The following is a 22,378-nucleotide window of genomic DNA, read 5'->3' as shown; positions in this document are numbered from 1 at the left end:
ACAGGACGAAAATAACAGTGGACAATAAAATATAAGATTAAAGTTTCCCCAAAAAAAAAAAGAAAAAAATATTTTTTTTGGGGATTGGATGTTCCAACAACCGGATCCAACTTAAAAGCGTAGTCCTTGAGGATATAAGAGACAGATGAGTGTTTTTTTTTCAACAACAAATATAAGAAGGGATCCCTATTCATAATTCATCCTCCCCCTTATCCTTATTCATCCGATTGGCAGATCAGATTTTTTATTCCACTTAAAAAAGAAAGGGAATTTCAAAGGTTTACATATATATGGATATTTTTGTGAAACTAATTTTTAAAAAATTTTGAACAACAATAACTAAACAAGTAGAAACAAATTAGAGAAACGGAAAATGTAAGTTTGGCATTCAAATTGCGCGCTGTTAAACTGCTAATAACTTAATTCAATATGGTCGACGTGTTGTAATTTAATATTCATTTACCAAGTCCAAATTTCCTACATCGATCCTTTTCAATCCCGTGGAAAACACATTCAAATATTCAATCCCCTTAATGCATGAAATGACAACCCTGGTACCGCATTCAATCTTCAATTTCAGTATGAGAAGATCAACCCGTTCCAGAACCATATGCATTTCACCTCAGAAAAGACAAGTCAAAGTTTGAACTTAAAATTTATTAAATTTGACATTTTATCTTATTTCACTTAGTGGTTGGATGGGAGAATTTATTAAAATTAAGAGGGTGAAAAAAAAATCAATAAAAAAAAAAAGAAAAGATATGATTGGTATGCTAGTTATACGTGTTCGTCTACATTTATATCCGATTGATGTTTCACGAGTTTAGACTTGTTTCTTGAAAAAGAAGACTATAGAAAAAGACTTTCAATTTCTCATCTTTTAAAAATAAATTAAAATTTTAGATTTTTAGTTATTTAAAATTCTGTTTTAAAATTCTAAAATTTTAAATTCTTCAAAAAAAAAATATCTAAATAATGAATTCTAGACGATAGAAATTCAAATTTTCAAGATAAATTATTTTAATCAGTTAGAATTCTCTATCCAAACGCACTTTTAAGAATTTTTTTAGAAAAGAAAATGATAATTAGTAAAAAGGGACTTACTAAAAAAAATTGTCTACTGAATTGTGACTTAAAGATTATTTCTTTATATATATATAAAACTAACGATCACCTTCTAAGTGTTTTCGAATTAGGTTGTGCATTAACTATTTAACCTGAATAGCAAATGTTCTTTTAGAAAATTGAAATAAATAAATTGAATATGCTATAATGTTTTTGCTAACTAAACAATGTAATTATCAAATGAATTTTATAAAATTTTACCAAAAATATATTTAAAAAATAACCTCGATCCCAATTAGAACAGAAACTACTATTTAAATAAAGAAATGGGAAAATGAAATTTGAGATGCCTCTCAATTTTCCACCTCCACGAGTCTATTCTTCTGCAAGACTTGTCAACCTTGCTAAGTGGTAACTCTTGCATTGGAAGGGAAGAACGGGTCCATAGTCCATTTGAAGTATGGTAATTGCTTTTGTAGATTTTTTTTAAATGACTTTTCTAGATTTTGGTCCTTTAAAATTTGTATTCCACTCTTATAATTTATGATTTAGGATCGATGACCCACTTCAACGTTGACCACACACAACAAATTCCGCCCGTTAGTTACCGATTACAAATCCCCAAATTCATTAAGATGTTCTCTCTCTCTAATATACTTATTTTCATGATTTTTCTCAATTTTAAGAGTATTATATCTGTAATTTATTCTTATTTAATATAATAAAAATATTTATTATTAATAATAAAAATATCTATTTTTAAAAATTTATTTTAAATTATAAATCAATTATGTTTACAATTTATTAGATTCCTACACCAATATATAAGTTTCTCTTTACTGATAAAAAAATAGCAAAAGGACGAATTTTAAGTAGGTTAAAAATTTAGATCCAGTCTTGTTTGTGAGATACTTCAGTAGTCGATTATAAGCTACTTTAATTTGCTTATAACTCATAATTTAGTTTGACGATAAGTTGATTTTCATAGACTATTTTTATGTATCATACAAAAATAAACTAACATATAAATTATTATTTTCTTTTTCAATTTTATCTTCTATACATACAGGTCATATGCTTGGTGTATATGTCTTATACTCAGACATAACATAATACAATTCTCATTAAGGGATAGTGGAGAAATCGATAAGGAGCAATTATCAAGTTATGACATTGTCTTCTAATTCTAATTGTGAGTTAAGGAATTAATATTGTGTGATTTAATTAAATATGAGGATAAAATTTATAAATAATTTTATCGAAGAATAAAATCTAAAATTAAATACAAAATAGAAGATCAAAAATATAATTTTACCTATTATATATTCAATAAGATAAAGGAGAGAAGTAGATTTTTACTCATCTCGATATACATATAAACATATTGTACTTAATTCACTTAATGGTTGAAATTATTTTTACATGTCCTTTTACTTTAAAAAAGAAAATTAGAGATCATTCCAACGTTAAACAAAAGAGAAAATTGAATTACTCGACTAGTGATCTTGATAATAACATCTTTGTTAATATATTTGAATGTTTGATTTTAAGCTAAAGCAACGAGAAATATTTTGTATAAAATAAATGATGAGGAATACCAATAAGATTCTCTTTAAAACTAATTCTTTTTATTATTGACTAAAATTATTAAAAATATAAAATTTAATTAGTCTTACTTTTAAATTAAATAAAAAGTAAAACTTATTAAAATTTGTAGAATTTTCTAATAAAAACTCAAGATAAAAAGAAACTCCTACAGTTGTACTTAAAAAGTAAAAAGGCAATTTGGCTGAAATGCAAGTATGCAACACACCCATATTCTCTCTCTTACCCGGTCATCCAGTGACCTTTCTCCCCAATATATATTCCTCTTCCCCTCCATCTCCCCAAGTCTTTTTTCCTTCGTAACATCTTTTTTCTCTTTTTCTTCCCATAGCATTCTGACTCATACCCAAATTATTTATTGTTTGTCTACGAAAGCAGTGAAAAAAAATGACAGTGGAGCTTATGGGGTTCCCCAAAATGGAGGAACAGAAGGCAATTCAAGAAGCTGCCTCCGAAGGCCTCAAGGCCATGGAACACCTCCTCCGTCTCCTATCCTATCAACCCTCTCACCTCCACGCTCACCACACCGACGCCACCGTTTCCAACTTCAAAAAACTCATCTCCTTACTCAGCCGCCGCACCGGCCACGCCCGTTTCCGTCGCGCACCTCTCCCTTCCCCGCCACCGGCTAACCCGGTCACCCTCCACCAACCTCCCTCCACCTTCGTCCCTTCGCACTCCCAGTCTCTAACCCTCGATTTCACAAAACCTAGCATTTTCGCCTCCAACGCCAAATCCATGGACCTCCAATTCTCTAAAGAAACCTTCAGCGTCTCCTCCAACTCCTCCTTCATGTCCTCCGCCATCACCGGCGACGCCAGTGTCTCTTACGGCAAACTAGGATCCTCCCTCTTCCTCACTCCTCCGCCAGTCTCAGCCGGAAAACCTCCTCTCTCCTCCGCTCCGATCAAGAAGAGGTGTCACGACCACCGCGAACACTCCGACGAGATCTCCGGGAAACTCTCCGGCTCCAGCAAGTGCCACTGCACTAAGAGAAGGTACACCGTACACCCGCGTCTCACCCTATAATAATAAGAATAATAATTTCCCCTAATCGAAACCCTAGAAACAATTTGACTCGGTCCGAGTGTACGATCGAGAGTCAACGATTTCGGTAGTGGTGCAGTTGTTACTTGTTAAGGGCATTCAATGGATAGTCACAAAGCACGCGTGATGGTGACAGCAACTTGTTTTTCTTTTTTTTTATCTTTCTGACCTTTTTGTCCTGTGCCGCGTTTGTCAATCCACGATTTTTTAGAAACCATGTCTCACAATAAAGACAACAAAATGGAACTTCCCCCACTTAATAATGTTGTTATCCATTTTCGCTGTTACGAACCACCTTTATTGTTACCATTTGACTGTTGCGCGCCGCGCATGTTATCAACAACGGCGCATCGTAGTTGTTTTATTTTTAATTAAATTAAATATTTTTATTTTGCTTTTCAGGAAGAATCGAGTGAAGAAAACGGTAAGAGTTCCGGTGATCAGTTCGAAGATCGCCGATATTCCGCCGGACGAGTACTCGTGGAGGAAGTACGGGCAGAAGCCGATCAAGGGATCGCCGTACCCGAGGTGAGTGATTAGTGGACGTTGATTTGGTGTTGACTTTGCTCAAAGATGTGTTAACTGACGTTGATTTGTTTCCTCAGGGGGTATTACAAGTGCAGTAGCGTTAGAGGGTGTCCGGCGAGGAAACACGTGGAGCGTGCTCCGGACGATCCGACGATGTTGATTGTGACATATGAAGGGGAGCACCGGCACTCGATGCAGGAGAACATTTCCGGGGGAGTGGGTTTGGGATTCGAGTCAACGTGAGGGTGGTTGCAATGTAAATCTGACATTATTAAAAGAAAAGATTATATTACAGGGGAATCTTAATCTTCTCCCACCAAAGTCTTCTTATTCAACTTTTTGAAAGTAGTTTGGAGCCAAGTGTGAATTAGAAGGGTAGTTTGTTTAGTGGGAATGGTAAAAGGTCCCAATCCAAGTTGATGCCTCGGAATGGGAAAAATGGAATGACGTTTAAACTCCATTCTCTTCCCTTCTTTGCGATCCACTTAATTGCGCACACAAGCGTTTCATTTCGTCAAGTTAATATCTTGCAAATCAAATTTTAAAACTAGTTTCAGTTCTTTTTTGGTAAACCCGAGTAGTAAGTCTAATTAAAAATGTCTAAGGGACATGGTTTTTTATCCATTATATTACACTATGTTTGATTTCTAATGTATTCTTAATTTCCAATAACTTCAATATTTTCAAACAAAAAACAAACTTCAGTCTTCTTACAGAAAAAATTATTACATGGTATTTTATGGTACCTTTTGAGAAAACATCTTAATTAACATTCATTGAATAAAAGTTTATCATATAAACACTTATCTTCAAATTTATTCTATAATCGAAATGATCTAATTAAACTATATTAATTAGTTATCTTAGAGAGATTATTAAAATAAATTAAAAAAACTTATAAATATAATAAATTTTTTTTATTAACTTTTTTCAAATACTTACACAAATATTAATGTTATAAAATAATTTTAAATAAATTATTATAAACGCCTTAGTTTGATATTCCTTTCTTAATTGTTACTCTAGTGTAATTGTCTTTAGTTTACGTTTTTGCTTTATATTCCTTTCGGGTGACTTTCTCCCTCTCTCCCTCTCTCTCTCTCTCTCTCTCTATATATATATATATTGTCAGGAAGGTTTTTTAAAGAATTTGAAACGGGTTTATGAGAGCAAATTAGAGCATTTGTGCCTTTACCCTTCTTATGGATCACTGAAATATCCAAGTTTTCACTTTGAGATAGAATATATGGATTTTATTTTTTTACCGAGAGCATATGGAGTTTGAATGCATTGAGTCCATTGACTTGAACATATTTTAGTCCGTAAACCCTCGTTAATTTACGATTGTTTTTATTCGCTGAAATTATTCCCTTTCTCAAAAGTTGTAAAAAATGAATCGTGGAGTTTTCCTTTAGCCTCAATGTTTCTCTGATTTTTTTCAAAGACTGTTAAGTCTTTATCCACCTTTTACTTTAAATAAAATACTCAGAAAAGTAGTTAAATTAAAATACTTACATACAAATGGAATACGTTTTTGTTTCACGCAATTGAATTTACGTAAACTGAAATGGAGTGTGAAAATTTATCTATATTTTTCCTACGAGATGCATGAATTATATCTAAGATCATAATACCGTGTAAGTGTGAAAAATTATCTTTTGCGACACTTTCCACCCTCAAGCACTGAATAAATAGGTTAAACAAGAAAAGCCAGCTATTACTCCATTTGTCAAAATGGTTGACAAAGCTTCCTCCACGAGCACTAGCTACTAAATAAAGATGACTTAAACGTGCGATCAACGTTTTATAAAATTCCACCAGATATTCTTGACCAAATGGAGTTTAGTCATACTAATTCACGAACCAACCATATCAGATCAGCTAGTTCCCCAATACCAGGTTATTGAATTGAAACCCACTTATTCTTTCCGTAGATTTGTGATATCTTGACTATTTATTCAATTATTGTCCACGCACCATATTCTGAAACATATTTAATTTATTTATCCAGGACTTGGAAGACTTGCTTAGTCCATGGTTAATTATACTCCCAAGTAAACCATGTTACGCTGGATAATTAGAGAGAGATCATTTTTAGCACTTTAAATTTATATAGTTAGACACAATAAAAATATTAACTTTTATTTTTTTCATTTTCATTCATTTTAGACCTATAACCGTAGTATTAAAAATTCACACATGATATATGTGCCTGAAATTGAGGATTGAAGTGTGTCATTTTGATATAAACATGAAATCAGTTAACTTGATAATTTCGTTATAGGCTGATTTCCTCATATTTATAAAATAACTGTTATTAAAAAATTAATTTTCTTGTCACCAATTGGGAAAATAATTTATGTACACCAAATGCTACTTAAAACTTAGAAAGAGGAAGTGTATGTATAATAGGTGATATTATATAATAAAAAAATAATAATAAACATCAATAAAGTGTTTAACATATAAAAATATTCTCATTCAAGCCATAAAAAATTATTTTTTTTAGCCTAAATCAGAGATCTAAACTCTAAGCCATTTCCTAAGTGTACTGTGTAAAACAAAACCCATACAAAGGTTCTGGTTCTATGATGGGTTCTCTCTACCCACCTCTACCTGTTTTTTGGGTCAAGAAACTTCTGACCTGTGATGTGGACTCCTTATGGTTGTCTCGGGCCTGTCATAGAGTTCAATAATGGGCCTATTTAGAATAAGAAATTCAAGAATGTGTCCTGATTTTTGTTTTCCGCAACTGATTAATCACCTAACTTTTTTTTAGACCTACTACGCATGTATTTAAATGAGTTCGAAAATTTGATTTTAGATGATTTTAATATAATATACTTATTTAATGATTGTCTCGGGTCTATCATAGAGTTCAATATTGGGCCTTTTTTATTCAAAAAAAATGAGTTCGAAAATTTGATTTTAGATGATTTTAATATAATATACTTATTTAATGATAGTCTCGGGTCTATCATAGAGTTCAATATTTGGCCTTTTTTATTCAAAAAAAATGAGTTCAAAATTTGATTTTAGATAATTTTATTAAAATTAAGTTTAAAGTCAAATGATTAATGTTTAAAAACATTTCTCAAAATTAAGTTTGAAGTAAAACTTACACAAAAACTGTAAAAAATATGTTTTTGTTAAAATCACGTTTAACTATATTTTCTTAATTGAAACAAAAGCTTCTTTTTGATATAATCTTAAGTGAAAGAAACCCTCAAACTTGTTATGAGATTTCCAAGAGCGTCAATATTATGGTTATTAAATTTGGACCGTTCTTGTTGGGATGCCTTTTTCTCTAGTGATTCATTTGCATCCTTTCTTTTGCTAAAACAAATAAGTTCGGACCATTCCGACAAGGTTCATTTGTCACACTCTTGGCTAAAGTGATTTTTTAAAATCCTCATATTCGCCGATTCAATTGCTTTGTAGCAGTAGGATTGTTGTATTATGATAGATTTTATGTACAATTTTGTATACTCGGAGTGAAAAGGCTTAGATTAACAAAATATTAGTCCTCAGAATCGTGGGACGAAAAGTGGTAAATTAGTCCTCATGTTCTTCTGTTGCTCGTTTTAAATCAACACATTAGTTTCACCTATTGTGCCGTGTGGTGGCAATTCTATTTTCTACTTTTTGCTATAAAAAATCATCGGGTACAATTATGTGTTCAGTTTCTTGTGGAATTTTTTTAGTTTTGAAAGCAACTAGACCATCCGTAGTTACTGCTGAGAAGTAATCACATCTGAAGGTGTCATAGTTAACTAGTTATGATCAACCACATCTGAAAGGTGACACTAATATATAATGAAAAATTATTACATAGTACAAAATTATCACATGTTTATAGTTCTAATTAATTTCTACGAAAATCTAATTCAGTTTGAATAAAATGTGTGAATTATTATGATACTTTTTTTATGAATAAAAAAATCAATTTTCATGTAACATATAATTTAAATTTTCAATTTACAAAAAAAAAATTAACAACTCTCAAACTGAATTATATGTCATGTGAAAATTGTTTTAAAGTGAATGAAAAAAATAATAATATTTTTGAAGAGAATGTAAAATAAGAAGCGAGTTTTGAGGCATATTAAGATAGGAGGGAAAATGTTTTAAGAAAGCCCAATGGCCTTCCCTACGTTTACGCAATCCCTTTAGTTTTGCGGGAAATTCTGAGCTTTGAAAAATGGTGGGTTGAAGAGGTAGAGAAGATCAGCAATAGCACTTTGTCTTGTCTGTGCCCTGAAGCCAGCCATCCAAACCCCGCTGCGATTGTCCTCGTTCTCGTTCTCGTCCTCTCTCAGCCGCGGAATCCGTCCCCCCGGAATCTGCCATGGAAGATGTATAGAATATTATCGACGCCGGCGTCGAAGTTCCGCCAGTTCCGGCGACTCCGGTCTCGACCGAAGGCAGCGACAGCGACAGCGACAGAGGAGGAGCACGCGTTCCAGATCCTATGGCGTTACCAGATCCTGGACCCCGACAGCGACATCGTGGCCTATTGGAACCGGGTGTTCCTTGTTACGAGCCTCCTCGCCCTCTTCATCGACCCTCTCTACTTCTTCCTCCCCACCGTTGGCGGCCCCGCCTGCCTCCAGGCTGATCCCAAACTCAGCATCCTCGTTACCATCCTCCGCTCCTTCGCCGACCTCTTCTACGTCCTCCACATGATCATGAAGTTTCGCACCGCCTTCGTCGCCCCCAACTCTCGAATCTTCGGCCGCGGCGAGCTCGTCATGGACGCCCGCGAAATCGCCATGCGCTACTTGAAGTCTGATTTCGTCATTGACCTTGCTGCCACCATCCCTCTCCCCCAGGCACAACACCATAAATTTATTTATTAATACTTTCTTCTTCTTTTAATTAGACAATATTGATTATTTCCATTCTGTTTTCCTTTTGCAGATTGTTATTTGGTTGGTGATTCCTGCCAGTAGAAACGCAAGAACTGACCATGCCAACAACACTCTTGCACTTTTTGTTCTTATTCAGTATGTTCCTAGGTTGTTTCTTATCTTTCCTTTGAACCAGCGTATTCAGAAAACCACTGGAGTTATCGCCAAGACTCCCTGGATTGGAGCCGCATACAATCTTGTTCTCTACATGCTAGCTAGTCATGTAAGTAAATTAGCACCTTCACTTTGTTGTTCCTTCAGCTCAATGGAATTTTAATTATCGTGGCTACAGGTTACAGGAGCGACTTGGTATCTATCATCAATAGGGAGGCAATTTAGCTGCTGGAAAACGCAGTGCCAACTGGAGAACAAATCCCATACCCTCTCTTGCTTTTCTAGTTATCTTGATTGCAATAGTTTGAACCTCCCTGATAGACAATACTGGCTAAACATCACCCATGTAATCAGCAGATGTGACGCAAAGAGCAAGATCAACATCAAATATAAGTTTGGTATGTTCGCAGATGCTTTCCTCAATGATGTTGTCACTTCCAGTTTCAAGGAAAGATACTTCTATTGTCTTTGGTGGGGTTTGAGAAATTTAAGGTAGGCCATCCTCATCTGCCTACCTTTCTGCCTCTGCTACTATTTTGTGACAAATGTTGAATTTCATGTCTTGGATCATACAATAATAGAGTTTTCTGAGCAAGTTAACATTTGCAATCTCTATCACAAATGCATGTTCATATGTAAAACACTACGAGATACTGTAATCATTTAAAGTCTCCCACCTCCACTGCCAAGGACCCTTAAAAGTAAATTATGTGGATGGTTTTAGTTTGATTTTTTTGGGGACCAACTTCAGAAACTTGCAATGCAAATTATGGTGTTTCACGTCTTTCTCTCCTTTCTTGTATTATTCTATTTAGACTTCTAAATACATTTAAATAAGAAGAAGAAGTGCACTATTCCATATTAAATCCTCACTTAGGTTATTTTGAATAGAGGAAGTTATGCACCCTTCCACCAGATTTCGGCTTTTGTTCAATTTTGTATATAAGTGGAAGTTACTAGTTATTAGAACGGCATCCATCCTAGTCTAATCCTCATGCTGATATTTCCTACAGTACTTATTGTCTGCTTTGGAAGTGACATCTTGTGCTGTTGCTTTCTTACCTTTCCTGTTCCAAATGACAGAAACTAGATATTTAGTTTAATTTTAATGGCCCCACAACAGAGTTGCTTCTTTCAAAATTTAAGATATGGAAAGGAACATTAGATTCATTTATAAGTAACTATCACCTGCATGATGAAGAATGTTGGTAAAATGACCAATAATGGTGATTTTGGATAACTAAATATCAATGTGAGTTGATCTATAAAGTATTTACTAATGTGGATGATTCAAGCTACGTTGGATTTGAGCAACGTTAATCAATAATTTGTCATTTGGGTGGCACTTCACAGAGTCGCGTCACAAGTTCAGGTATTTTTACTAGCTGGGTGGTATAACCCTAGGTTGCTTCATCCAGTCATTCTTAATAATAATTAAATAATTTTAATAATTGAATAATATAAGTGATTTTATATTTTAATAATTTTAATTTAAGTGACTTTAATTAATTTTGATGTTGTTTTTATTTTTATAAATTGTTGATTTTAATAGTTACTTTCATTAATTTTGAATGTTGTTTTAATATTTTTAAAAGTTTAACTTTGAAATATAAAATCTATTAAATTCTAAGAATAACCACTCATTAATAATATTTTTGAAGCAGTAAAAAAAGAATGTTTTTGAAAAAAAAGAGAGAAATGAATGGCGTGTTTAAAAAGAAAAAACAACATTCAAAATTAATTAAAGTTACTTAAATTAAAATTATTAAAATATAAAATCAGTTAAAATATTTAATTATTAGAATTACTTAAATTAATTATTAAAATTATTTAATTATTTCTAAAAATGATTGGATGAAGCTATTAGGGTGATATGACTGATCCACTCAAATTCAAAGTAGTTTGAATCACCCACAATAATAAATACTTTGTCGACTAACCCATATTAGTATTTAGTTTCTTAAATCACCCTTATTGGTGAATTTTCCAAGAATGTTTTACAACTTAGATGAACTTCAAATAAATTACAAACTAACTTTTGGAATAGCAAAAATCACCGTAACATTTTCATCCTATATTATCTTTTACACATTATTACTACATACTACATGCTCATTGAGATCACACGGTAATTCCCCTTCGCAGCTCATATGGACAGAATTTGGACACCACCACATATCTTCCAGAGACACTCTTCTGCATCGTCTTATGCATTGCTGGATTGGTTCTCTTTTCACTTTTGATTGGAAACATGCAGGTAAGAATGCGAGAAAACCATATTGACTTGTCATTGAGTGATTTGTAGCATTAATTTTGGTTAATGAATATGTTTTTCCCCCTTGTCAAAGACGTACTTGTCATCAATGTCAGTTAGACTTGAAGAATGGAGGATTCGGAAAAGAGATACTGAAGAGTGGATGAGGCATCGCCAGTTACCACAGGATTTGCAGGAACGTGTCCGTCGTTTTGCTCAATACAAATGGCTTGCAACAAGAGGAGTCAATGAAGAAGCCATACTTCTTTCACTACCTTTGGATCTTCGTCGAGAAATTCAACATCACTTGTGTCTTTCTCTTGTGCGCCGTGTATGTCTCTCTCCCTTGGCTTGATGCTGCATATGTACCAATGCAAAACTAAGTTAATAAGCATTAAGCAGTTGAGAAAGCAAATTATTTGAGAAACTAAACCTAATTTCACTTCCCTAGAGATTAATATATAATACAAAACTTGCTCTATTAATTTGTATAGGTACCCTTCTTCTCACAAATGGATGATCAACTTCTTGATGCTATATGTGAACGGCTTGCGTCATCACTGAGCACCGAAGGAACCTACCTATTTCGAGAGGGTGATCCAGTGGATGAAATGTTGTTTATCATTAGAGGTCAATTGGAGAGCTCCACAACCAACGGAGGAAGGTCTGGATTCTTCAATTCCATCTCACTCCGGCCTGGTGACTTTTGTGGGGAGGAATTGTTGACATGGGCCTTAATGCCAAACTCAAACCTCAACCTACCTTCTTCTACACGCACAGTCAAAGCACTTACTGAAGTTGAAGCTTTTGCACTACAGGCAGAGGATCTGAAATCTGTGGCAAGTCAGTTCAAGCGTCTTCACAGCAAGAAACTTCAGCATGCATTTAGGTACTATTCCCATCAATGGAGGACATGGGCTTCTTGCTTCATACAAGCTGCTTGGAGACGGCATCAGAAGAGAAAAGCAACAAGGGAGTTATCCCTCAAAGAGGGTCTCTACTACCTGGCATTGTCTGAGGCTGAGAGGGATGGAAGTGGAAATTATGAGATCGAGGAATCCTCAGGGAGTGTGAAAAAGGTTCAGAATCTAGGTCCAACTGTTTTTGCCTCAAAGTTTGCTGCCAATACAAAGAAAGGAAACCATAAGCTACAAGATCCTGTGCCCCAATTGTTCAAGCCAGATGAACCTGATTTTTCTCTAGACCACGAACAAGTTTAGTGAGCACAAGAACCAATCACCAGCTCAAAAATGTGCTTAACACCGGTTCAATACCAAGTTTTATGACTTGGATGTAAATGGTACTGATAGATTAGTAATGGTGATCACATTTTTTTTATAAAAAAAATCTGTCTTGATTGCATTCATTTGCATGTACTGTATCCCCGAGACAGATATTTAGAAACAAAGTAGATAGAATCCCGATCAGTATTTATTTTACAAGAATAATTATTTTTTTTCTTTGAAAATTGGTTTGTAAAAATTGAAATCAACTTTAAATTGCATTTGTAAACTTGATTTCGCCATATAACCAATACGTTTATATTGAAAAAAAATAAACCAAAGTTAACTGTGTGAATAAAATAAATACAAAAAATTGTTTTAATCCCAAAATTAAAATGAATGAAATAAATAATTATATTTTTTTAAGAGAACATTAAATTATGTAAAATTAAATTTTGACTTCTTAAGAACCGACTTTTGAGCCATATTATAATAAATGTTACATAGGACCCAAAATGTTTTAAGAAAGCTCAATGCTACAGTAAAACAAGCTCATTCCAATGAATAAATAATTTTGCTGGTGGAGTTTTGTTGTGATGTGCGTAGGCTCTTCCCCGCCCTTCCCTACGTTTACGCACTCCCTTCAGCTTTGCGCGAAATTCTAAGCTTTCAAAAATGGGTCGAAGAGGTAGACAGCAACACCAATTGCGTGAAGTTACCTAGGGTGGGACCACCAACTTAGTAAAAATATCTGAGTGGGTGGTGTCACTCAATGTGGTATTACTCAGCTGATAAGTTGCTGATTAACTCACTTAAATTCAATGCCCACATTGGTACATATTTTGTGGACCAACCTACATTGATGTTTAATTTTCCAAAATCATCCTTATTGGTCAATTTTCCCATCATGTTTGTGACTTTGTGCTACTTCAAGTCACTACTTCTTTTTTCCTTTTGGTTAGTGGAGGTCCTATCATTGTCCCTATAGCTAAAGGGTCACGGGGTCTCATTAGGAAGTTCATTGTGATCCGATGCTAACTCTTTGAGAAAATTTTTGGTAGGTAGATAGAGTTTTTATCATTTGAACTTCAATTAATAAAGACATTTTCTAAAGATAGGCGCATTTCTAATATAACTCACATCCCAACTAATGGTTTTTTTTCATGCTATGACGTATCAAAGGATTAAAAGCACTTCCTCATAATGTAATGAAAATACTTAACAGTACCCCTAGACCCTACTTCATGTTTGGGCTACTTAAACATATGCTGCATTATTGACACTAAGATGGAGTTCCAGGATAGCATTGACAATTCATTTTTGGATTGCACTTTATCTTATCAACTATTTTCGCCATTTTCTATTGTTTCATTCACCTTTTTTCCATGGCCTTAATGCATCTAACTGATCTAAGTGACTAAGTGGACATTGAAACTTCATAATGCTTGATGGATCAAGTTTTCCTAAAAGCCCGATAACCTATTGTTCATATATGTTGGTGTCGAAGTTAGGCACCAGCCTCCATTCGAATGATTGCTTTTCGTAGCCAAACCAAACTTTCTTGTATAACACTTCCATCATTCATTTGGGACGCTACAATGTTGCTTCTCGACATTGACGCTCACTTTCGAAAGTAGAAAGAGACAAAAGCAAAGTACTGCGGTTTATCATTGTCTTCTTTTATTGATGGAGTGGTAATAAATTATTGTAATATTACTACTTATAAGTTTCATTGCATTTTTGTGTGTTATATCATTTATTCTATTTCACATTTTTTCTCTTTTCTCTTATATTTTTAAATTTGTAATAAAAGATTTTATAAAAAAATAATTTCCCTTAATTAAATGATAATTGAAGTCACAGTTTTATATTTATAATTGTGCAATTCCGTTTATACAAAAAAAAAAAAGTTAGGCATGAAATCTAACTTTCGCGCAAGTTACGGTTAGGAGAAAGTACAAAATTTGGGTAACAGTAATTAAGTATTTTTAATGTTATTCACCTCAATAATCAATGCTAACTTTAGTGTTAATTTTAAATGAACAAATTTAAAATTCCATTTTTTTATAAAAAAACAAAACAAAACAAATTATAAATCACTGCACGTCATATTTATCTTCAAATAAATCATCTAAAAACAATACTATTTCCCATAGCATATAAGTTCACTTTTACTCTTTAGTCTTTACTATAACTCATCGGGGCACAATCAATCAATGGTTGCCTATAATGGGTTTACCAAGAGGCATTTAAAATACTTTTCTTAAAGCATCTTTAACGGAGTATAGTTATTGGGTTTCATATCTAGGTTTTCAAAGAAATATTAGTCACACAATGAAGAAAGTGACTCTCAATGCAGCAAAAATTGATGACAGAATAACAGTATATATATCACCGTTAAAGTTGTTTATAGAAGCTTTAGGTGTGTCTTTTGTTTTAATGTTAAACAATTCTTTTATAAGTTATATTTTACATTATTAATAAACACATTTCTTTAATATTTTATACTGTATAATGTTAATTTTTCTGTCTTGTTGCATTTTATCAATTACTTCATCTCACATTTTTCTCTTTTTTATGTGAGATAAGATAAGAAGTGCGTGTTTTAGGACCATGTTTGAAACGCGCGCAGATTCATACTTTCCCTCCATACGTCCAAATTAAGACCAAAAAGTGGAAGTTACTTCAGATGTTTTAAGTGGATGTTATTTTTCATGTTTGTGATGAGTTTCATTACACACTAGAAATTCACACAAGGTAAATAACACACTTGACACTTCATACTCAGAGCTTACTGTAATTATGTTAAGAAAATATCATTGGGCTGATTTCTAAACATGGTGCATAAGATAAAGTTATGTACTTTATTTGTTTTCATTGAGTAACAAAATTTAGAGTTTTTTATTCTTTTAGAAGGTTACTAGTAGCATATGATAATGGTAGAAAAATATCTTTCTTTTATTTGATTTCCATGCTCTATTGATCAATGACCTAAATAATATCCAATAAAAGTTTTAATGTCTGGATCAGTATGTAGGGTCATCCTACTAGGGTGTTTGGGACAAGAAAAATTATAGTTAAGTAATATTATTAGTATTAATTCAAGACACATTTTCTATGGTTTTTCTTTTGTCTTGCTTGATGTTTAATTTGTTGGCTTCCACATTGGTATATTGGCTTTCCCTTCTCTGGTATGCGATGGGCAGGATGATATGGGTTTCAAAATTCAGCATTGATCTAATTTTTAGAGTAGTTGTAATTGAAGTTAACAATCTTATTATATTATATATGACAAATTATGGTCAAACAAAAGTGTAAAAAAGATTTATATTGTTAGTATATTTAAATTAAATTTTAAAAGATACAAGAGTAATAAATTTTAAAAATTGCTGTTTTCATATAAATATTTTTAAATTTTATATGAATTTATTTCACCTTTTAAAAAGAAGTAATTTTCGAAATAAGTTACGTGAAACATTTCTTTAATATATTTCTTTACTTCTTTAAGTACTTTCAATAGTGTATTATACTCAATATAAAAATTTATATGAATAACCTATACAATGAAAAAATAATGTTTGCTTCTAAAATAAAATTTATTTTTAATATAAAATTATATCTAAAAAATGTATCGAAATAATTATTATTAAATAATTTTTTTCAATTTTATTAATTTTATTGGGTTGAGTGACCCGGATAACGATGATGAACAAAATAGTCAATTGGAAAATTTCAGGATAGCATTAGCATACTATGTATTAGAGTCAGCAAGTAAAAACATACTACGTATCAGTTCACATGTAAATACAATTAAACATAAAGATTCTTTATAAAGATCCTCTGTCAAGGAAAGGAATATTAAACACATAAATTAGTTTTAACCTTGTGAACTGATTTATCACAATATATAAAAGAATATTAAATAATTTGGTTTGGGTTGAATTTAGTTAAACTTATAATTCAACTCAATTAAATTTGAAACCATTTGATTTAGGTCAATTTTTAAGAAGAAAAATATAACTCAACTCAAATCAACTCATTTGTAAACTATTTGGATTGGGTTGAATCAACGAGTCAAAAATATTTTATTTTGTTTGTTCCTTATTAAAATACAATATTTTTTATAAGTTAAATTTTTTATTAAATGAATCAAACACAACTTTTTTTGTTGAATTTTTTATTTTAAAAAATTGTGATGTTGTCACTCTTTATTTCACTGCATTGACTCTTATCTATTTATATATTTATGGAGATGAAAAATTAAACATATTATATTTGAGACAAGAAATTTTAATTAGCATAGGGAAGATCAATTTCATACACTTTTTTCTACTAAAATTAATGGGACATTATGAGGTCTATTATTTGGTCTTGAAGATTAAGGATACATTAATGTTAACTCAATTCATGACGATAAGTATATGTAATCAATAATATTTGATTTTTAAAACTTAAAAATATATATTATATATTACATACATTATTAATAATAATAATTTAATACAAATTAACGGATTAACGAGTTAATGGATTCAAATATTAAAACTCATCACCCAACTCGAAATTAAATAATTTTGATTGATTGAATTTGAGTTTAATTCAAATACAAAATTTTTTTAACTCAAATTATTTAAATTAATTTTAATCAATTTAAATTTAAGGTTACTCGTATCCACTTACCCCCTTAATTATTGGGGTGGTATCCAAAATCCTTTATAAAGATCGTAGCAAACCCTAACCAGATAAGACGTGCATAATGACCCAAATATGCTTTATATAATAAAGACTGCAGACATTATCTCTCTCTCTTTATGATTCTCTCTCTTTTTAAGTCTAAAATATAATTTAAAACTTTTATAATATGCAGATCGCAACAAACGCTCACTTGATTTGACTTATATATCTTCGAAAATTAAATATATTTCATGATATATCATTTTATAATTTTAACATGAAATGAACGGTTAACTTAATTTTTTTTATCTCTCTCCGTCTATTAATTTTTATTTCTTTCATTCTAACTTGAATTTAAATATATATTTTATAAGTGATCTATTGATTTTTTAATAACTACCTTAAAATTATATTATAAACAATAATGTATAATTAAATGATAGTATATAAAATTATCAGAGGATATTGAATCGAATAATAATTAAAATTTTAGTTTAAATTCAATATCTTGTTTATAAAATTTACTGAAATTCGTTTGGTGATGAAATATATTAATAAACTGTATTAGAATTTAAAACTTGGCTGCTTAAGCAAGAAGTGATGCCAACTGGATCAAGTGCATAATTGATTAAATTAGTCTATTGAAAGAGATAAGGTAGGTCTGCAAGAGTCACTTTCCAATTTCCTCCGATCATATTAATCTCATCGCAGTATTTCTAACTTTTTTTATTATGAAATTTCCTTATTTTGGAATATCTGTCTGCCAATAAGCCAAAGTCCACCAAAATCAAACTGTGATATTAATTGGTATTTTTTCTTTTTGTTGTTCAATGTCGCCTTGTACCACTCTGTTTCTAGGTCTTCATTGCTTAATTAAATCAAACACCTAAATATGTCTATCCGTCTCCACACTCATTCCCATAAAAGAATATCTATTTAATAATGGGATATTTACCAACTAGTAGGGACATTAACAACTGCAAAATTCGTATTAAAGCCATGTTCCGTACATTATTATTGGTGTGATCTACTAGTATTAAAAACGTCCTTATCTGTGGCCTGTTGCTTTTTTATCATCATGCTTCAATTATGATCTCGATCAAGTTGGCATTTTAAAATATATTTTTATTTGTAATATTTAAAAATAATATCAAAAAATTTATAATAATTTATATATCATGTTTAATGAATTGAATTAGGGCTATATTGGTTGAGATTTTAAAATATGAATTCCTATTGTTGAAGTAAAAAAACTAGTTAATTAATACGAGTAAACTTAAAATAATATGAGAATAAATTCGTGATATATGTAGTCAAATTTATGCTAAATACAAAAAATATATAATAAAATACACACGTCATGATTTTAACCTAGCAATCGCCAACATACACATCATCGCATCTTTTAAGATGCCCATTTTCCCCAACATTTCAAGACCTTTTTCGTGGGTATAGTCATCTGAGATCCCAGATTCAGATATTTATTTTATGCGAAGACGGGAATGGGAAAAAAAGAAAAATGAAACTAAGTTTCAACTTCCTAACATGGACCATATCACACTTTATTCTCCTCGGACAAAAAAATCTCTGTTTTGCGGATGCGGAACTTTCATATAATAAAATTATTTTTAATTATAAAATATAACTTTTATATTTTTAAGTAATTGGTTTGAACAAACTGTGACAAAGAGGCTTCTTTGAGAGCTTCTGCAAACGTATGGATCCAAAAAGACTATTTTAGGGAAAGATAGGAGCTATTGTTTTTATTTCTTTTATAACTATTTAAACATCCCGTGTTTAACAAATAACGACTTATACAAAAAATATTTACCCATTTTATGCACAAAAATAAAATTTTATTTTATTTCAAAGATAAAAATAAAATATTTGATAAAAAAATTGTATTGCCAAAAAATATTTCAAACAATAAAAATTCTATAATTCATATCAGATATCAATTATTTTTTTAAATAAAATAATTAAAAATTTTGTTATATAGTTTAATAAACTATTTTGTATAGATATACTACATTGTTAAGTAGTTTGTAGGAATATTCTATCTACTTGTGAATTTTATTCATTATTATTCAAATCATTAAGATGATAAGTGAAATCAGAAAAGTGTGCAACATGCATAAAATTCTATAGAACAATACATCAAACATTATGATGAGCTACGACTGTTTGTCTCCCTCATGCCACTAATACAGAAAGAATTTATCTCTAAAACATAATTGCTAAAAACTTCAAACATTGCTATTAGTACTATTTTTAATGCTTTGGACGATTTTCTAGTCTCAAAAACTCGACAATAAATAAATAAGATTCACATCAATAATCTCACAATTCAAAATAAGAATGAAGTCATCATATATAATAATAATAACTGAAAGTAACTAAATTTTATACTGCTTTCATTCCTAATTATCAAATCATTTTAACTAATTCACTCCTTAAGAAAAATAATTATCATATTAAATTTATCAATTATTTATAATATCATTTTAAAATTATTTTTTTATTTTCTCTCTAATCACTTATTTATTTCTTATTAATGTTTGGAGAATGAATAATTAAGTAAGGGTGTGTAAAAAATAATTAATACATATAGAAATTAAAAAAAATCTTATATAAAGGAACAAATAATTTTTTTTAAAAAAATCTTATAATTAGAGACAAAGGGAATAAGAATGATATATAATGTAATACCTAGCCTTATTATATATAAGAAACATATACCTAATTCATTAACATCAATAAATTTAGTTAAATTAGTTGATTATAATTAATAAAATCATAAATTTATTTTTCATTCCAATAATTATAAAAATAAATTATTGAAGTAGTGATTATATTTAATGATAATACTAATAGTTTAAGGGATAATTTTTTCAACCAATAAATATGACATATATGTTAATAGCTCAATAAATATATTTGCTTTCAGGGTAAATGAGTGGATATCTCATTAGTAGAATACACAATAAATTAAGCACGTAAAAGGAAATAAGCAATTAATAATTATAAAAATAGTCATGTGCTATAATTGAGACACAAAAATTTCTAAAATTAGTGTCGCATTTAAGGAAAAAAATTGTCTTCAAATAAAATAAGTGTTGCATTTAACTTTTCAAATGTAATATTAATTATTTTTTTACTAAAAGTAACACTTTAGTTTTTTAATGTAATGTTAATACTAAGGTTAGTTTTGTAAAATAATCATTATTTTTTTATCTATTTATTAACTTTTTTTATTTGTGTAAAATAACTTTAAACTAAACTTATTTTAAGACAAAATGAGTATTTTTTTTCTATAAACATTATATAATATTTAAAATTGGATAAACATAAAGGTTTGTCATGTACTACAGTTTGAAAAGAAAAATAAATTTTAAAAATAATGAAAAAAGGGTATCCGAGTGTTAGACAAGTACCGAGCTTTGATTCAAAAAAAGATGCAAGTGTTATCCGAGTTTTGAACTTTATTGTAAGAACCAAGCTTGGATGCAATAAGTAAAAGGTGTTGGGCAAGTATCAATGTCTACAATATTTGGACATAAAAATATTAAAAAGAAGCTAAATGGATTCTAAGCTTTAATGCATAAATGATTTAGATGTCTGATAACTTTTGGACTTTGATGCTATTAGGCTCAAATGAAGAGGTCAAGCACGGATTGGGCTTGGATGCAAAAGTGCAAACCATGTCTAGCATATTATGGGCTTTAATGCAAATGATTTGTTCATGTAAAGTTGTTGAAAAACTATTTTAAGATCGTTTGGATACGACAACCAAATATATTTTTACATAGTAAAATACAAAAAATGATATGAATGAAGGTGAAAGGAAAAAACATTATTGAAAATTTTGAGATTAATTTGAAGATGATATTCTTTGGGAAAGAAACTGTTAGAAAATCACAAGCTTCAAATGTTTAAATGGGCATGAAATGATTTTTTTTTAAATTGGCTACTCTGATATCAATTTTTCTCTCAATCACAAACTTATTTTAGTTATGGGAGGTTGTGCTACAATTTAATGGGATAATTAAGTTTAGTTTTCAATTTTGTTATTATTTTGTATTAGTACATGTTTCTTCTAGGGTTGTTATTGTCTACCTAGAGCATGAATACACATAACTCCATTATCTGTTAGGTCTATTTATATAACAATTCATAATAGATAATTTTATCATAACTTGTTTCCTAAAATTTGGACATAAAGATATGATGATATATAATCAAATATGTAATGCTTTTGATTGTTAACTTCTCAGTGATTCTCATACTATGATATTGCATATATTGCATATGGTGATACTTTATTCAACTTTTTGTTGGTACATATGCAATATCATAGTATGAGAATCACTGAGAAGTTAACAATCAAAAGCATTACATATTTGATCATATATCATCATATCTTTATGTCCAAAGTTTTTCTAAGGAAATTTTTTTATAAAAATACATGGGTGAGTCAAATGAATCTCGTCTAGCAAGTTTTTCTAAGGAAAAATTGTAACCGTAGACTTGCCTAAAGTTGTTAAATACGGATTGCGGTAACACGAGCCTATGCAAAATGTCACATTCATTTATTGCTTTAATAGCATAAACCACAAACTGAATCGAAGTGGTTTGCATACCCAACTTCAGATGAAATGACAACTTAAATGAATAAATTATTTTTTAAATTATAATTATAAATTATCAATGACAGACAAGTATACAATATCGTTCGTTCTTTATTATTATTGTCGCAATCTCTCTATTAAATATCCTACCAACTAAACATCAAAGTCTTTATTCTCATTTCATCCCTATCCTCCCAGAGCTCCAAGATGTACAACATCTTATCCAAAATAGTTTGAAAAGATAGTAATTTGCATAATGATTATTGGCATTTATAGTAATGTAACGTGTTCGGAAGAAAACCATATCAAATTATTTTTTCCCGCATCTAT

General features: G+C 30.7%; 2 protein-coding genes and 1 long non-coding RNA gene across 3 annotated transcripts; 2 read left to right on the top strand and 1 right to left on the bottom strand.

The window, feature by feature from the left end:
* Positions 1–2,978: 2,978 nt before the first annotated feature.
* On the top strand, positions 2,979–4,772 carry WRKY37 (WRKY transcription factor 37). Its single transcript, NM_001251732.2, has 3 exons — positions 2,979–3,668; positions 4,120–4,245; positions 4,323–4,772. Exons 1-3 carry the CDS (start codon positions 3,058–3,060, stop codon positions 4,486–4,488), a joined length of 903 nt encoding a protein of 300 aa, NP_001238661.1. The 5' UTR covers positions 2,979–3,057; the 3' UTR covers positions 4,489–4,772.
* A 3,576-nt stretch (positions 4,773–8,348) lies between these two features.
* Positions 8,349–12,953, top strand: LOC100802812 (cyclic nucleotide-gated ion channel 18). The gene is made up of 6 exons (XM_003527764.4): positions 8,349–9,077; positions 9,166–9,378; positions 9,448–9,761; positions 11,415–11,526; positions 11,618–11,854; positions 12,018–12,953. Exons 1-6 carry the CDS (start codon positions 8,601–8,603, stop codon positions 12,741–12,743), a joined length of 2,079 nt encoding a protein of 692 aa, XP_003527812.1. The 5' UTR covers positions 8,349–8,600; the 3' UTR covers positions 12,744–12,953.
* On the bottom strand, positions 11,190–12,179 carry LOC113001940 (uncharacterized). Its single transcript, XR_003267350.2, has 2 exons — positions 12,022–12,179; positions 11,190–11,880 (listed from the first exon to the last, which is right to left on the bottom strand). It is a non-coding gene; the product is annotated as an uncharacterized lncRNA (long non-coding RNA).
* Positions 12,954–22,378: the final 9,425 nt, after the last annotated feature.

The sequence above is a fragment of the Glycine max genome, chromosome 6 (assembly GCF_000004515.6).
Source record: "Glycine max cultivar Williams 82 chromosome 6, Glycine_max_v4.0, whole genome shotgun sequence".
NCBI lineage: Eukaryota > Viridiplantae > Streptophyta > Magnoliopsida > Fabales > Fabaceae > Glycine > Glycine max.
Note: the sequence above shows the minus strand (reverse complement) of the source record. Positions and strands in the feature narration are given on the sequence as shown.

What these genes read in the sequence shown, in the direction of transcription:
- WRKY37 (NM_001251732.2), top strand. Translation starts at nt 3,058, where the DNA reads ATGACAGTGGAGCTTATGGGGTTCCCCAAAATGGAGGAACAGAAGGCA. An exon ending in TGCCACTGCACTAAGAGAAG is followed by an intron (nt 3,669 to 4,119) that starts GTACACCGTACA and finishes TTTGCTTTTCAG; the next exon opens with GAAGAATCGAGTGAAGAAAA. An exon ending in AAGGGATCGCCGTACCCGAG is followed by an intron (nt 4,246 to 4,322) that starts GTGAGTGATTAG and finishes TTGTTTCCTCAG; the next exon opens with GGGGTATTACAAGTGCAGTA.
- LOC100802812 (XM_003527764.4), top strand. Translation starts at nt 8,601, where the DNA reads ATGTATAGAATATTATCGACGCCGGCGTCGAAGTTCCGCCAGTTCCGG. An exon ending in TCTACATGCTAGCTAGTCAT is followed by an intron (nt 9,379 to 9,447) that starts GTAAGTAAATTA and finishes TCGTGGCTACAG; the next exon opens with GTTACAGGAGCGACTTGGTA. An exon ending in GTCTTTCTCTTGTGCGCCGT is followed by an intron (nt 11,855 to 12,017) that starts GTATGTCTCTCT and finishes TAATTTGTATAG; the next exon opens with GTACCCTTCTTCTCACAAAT.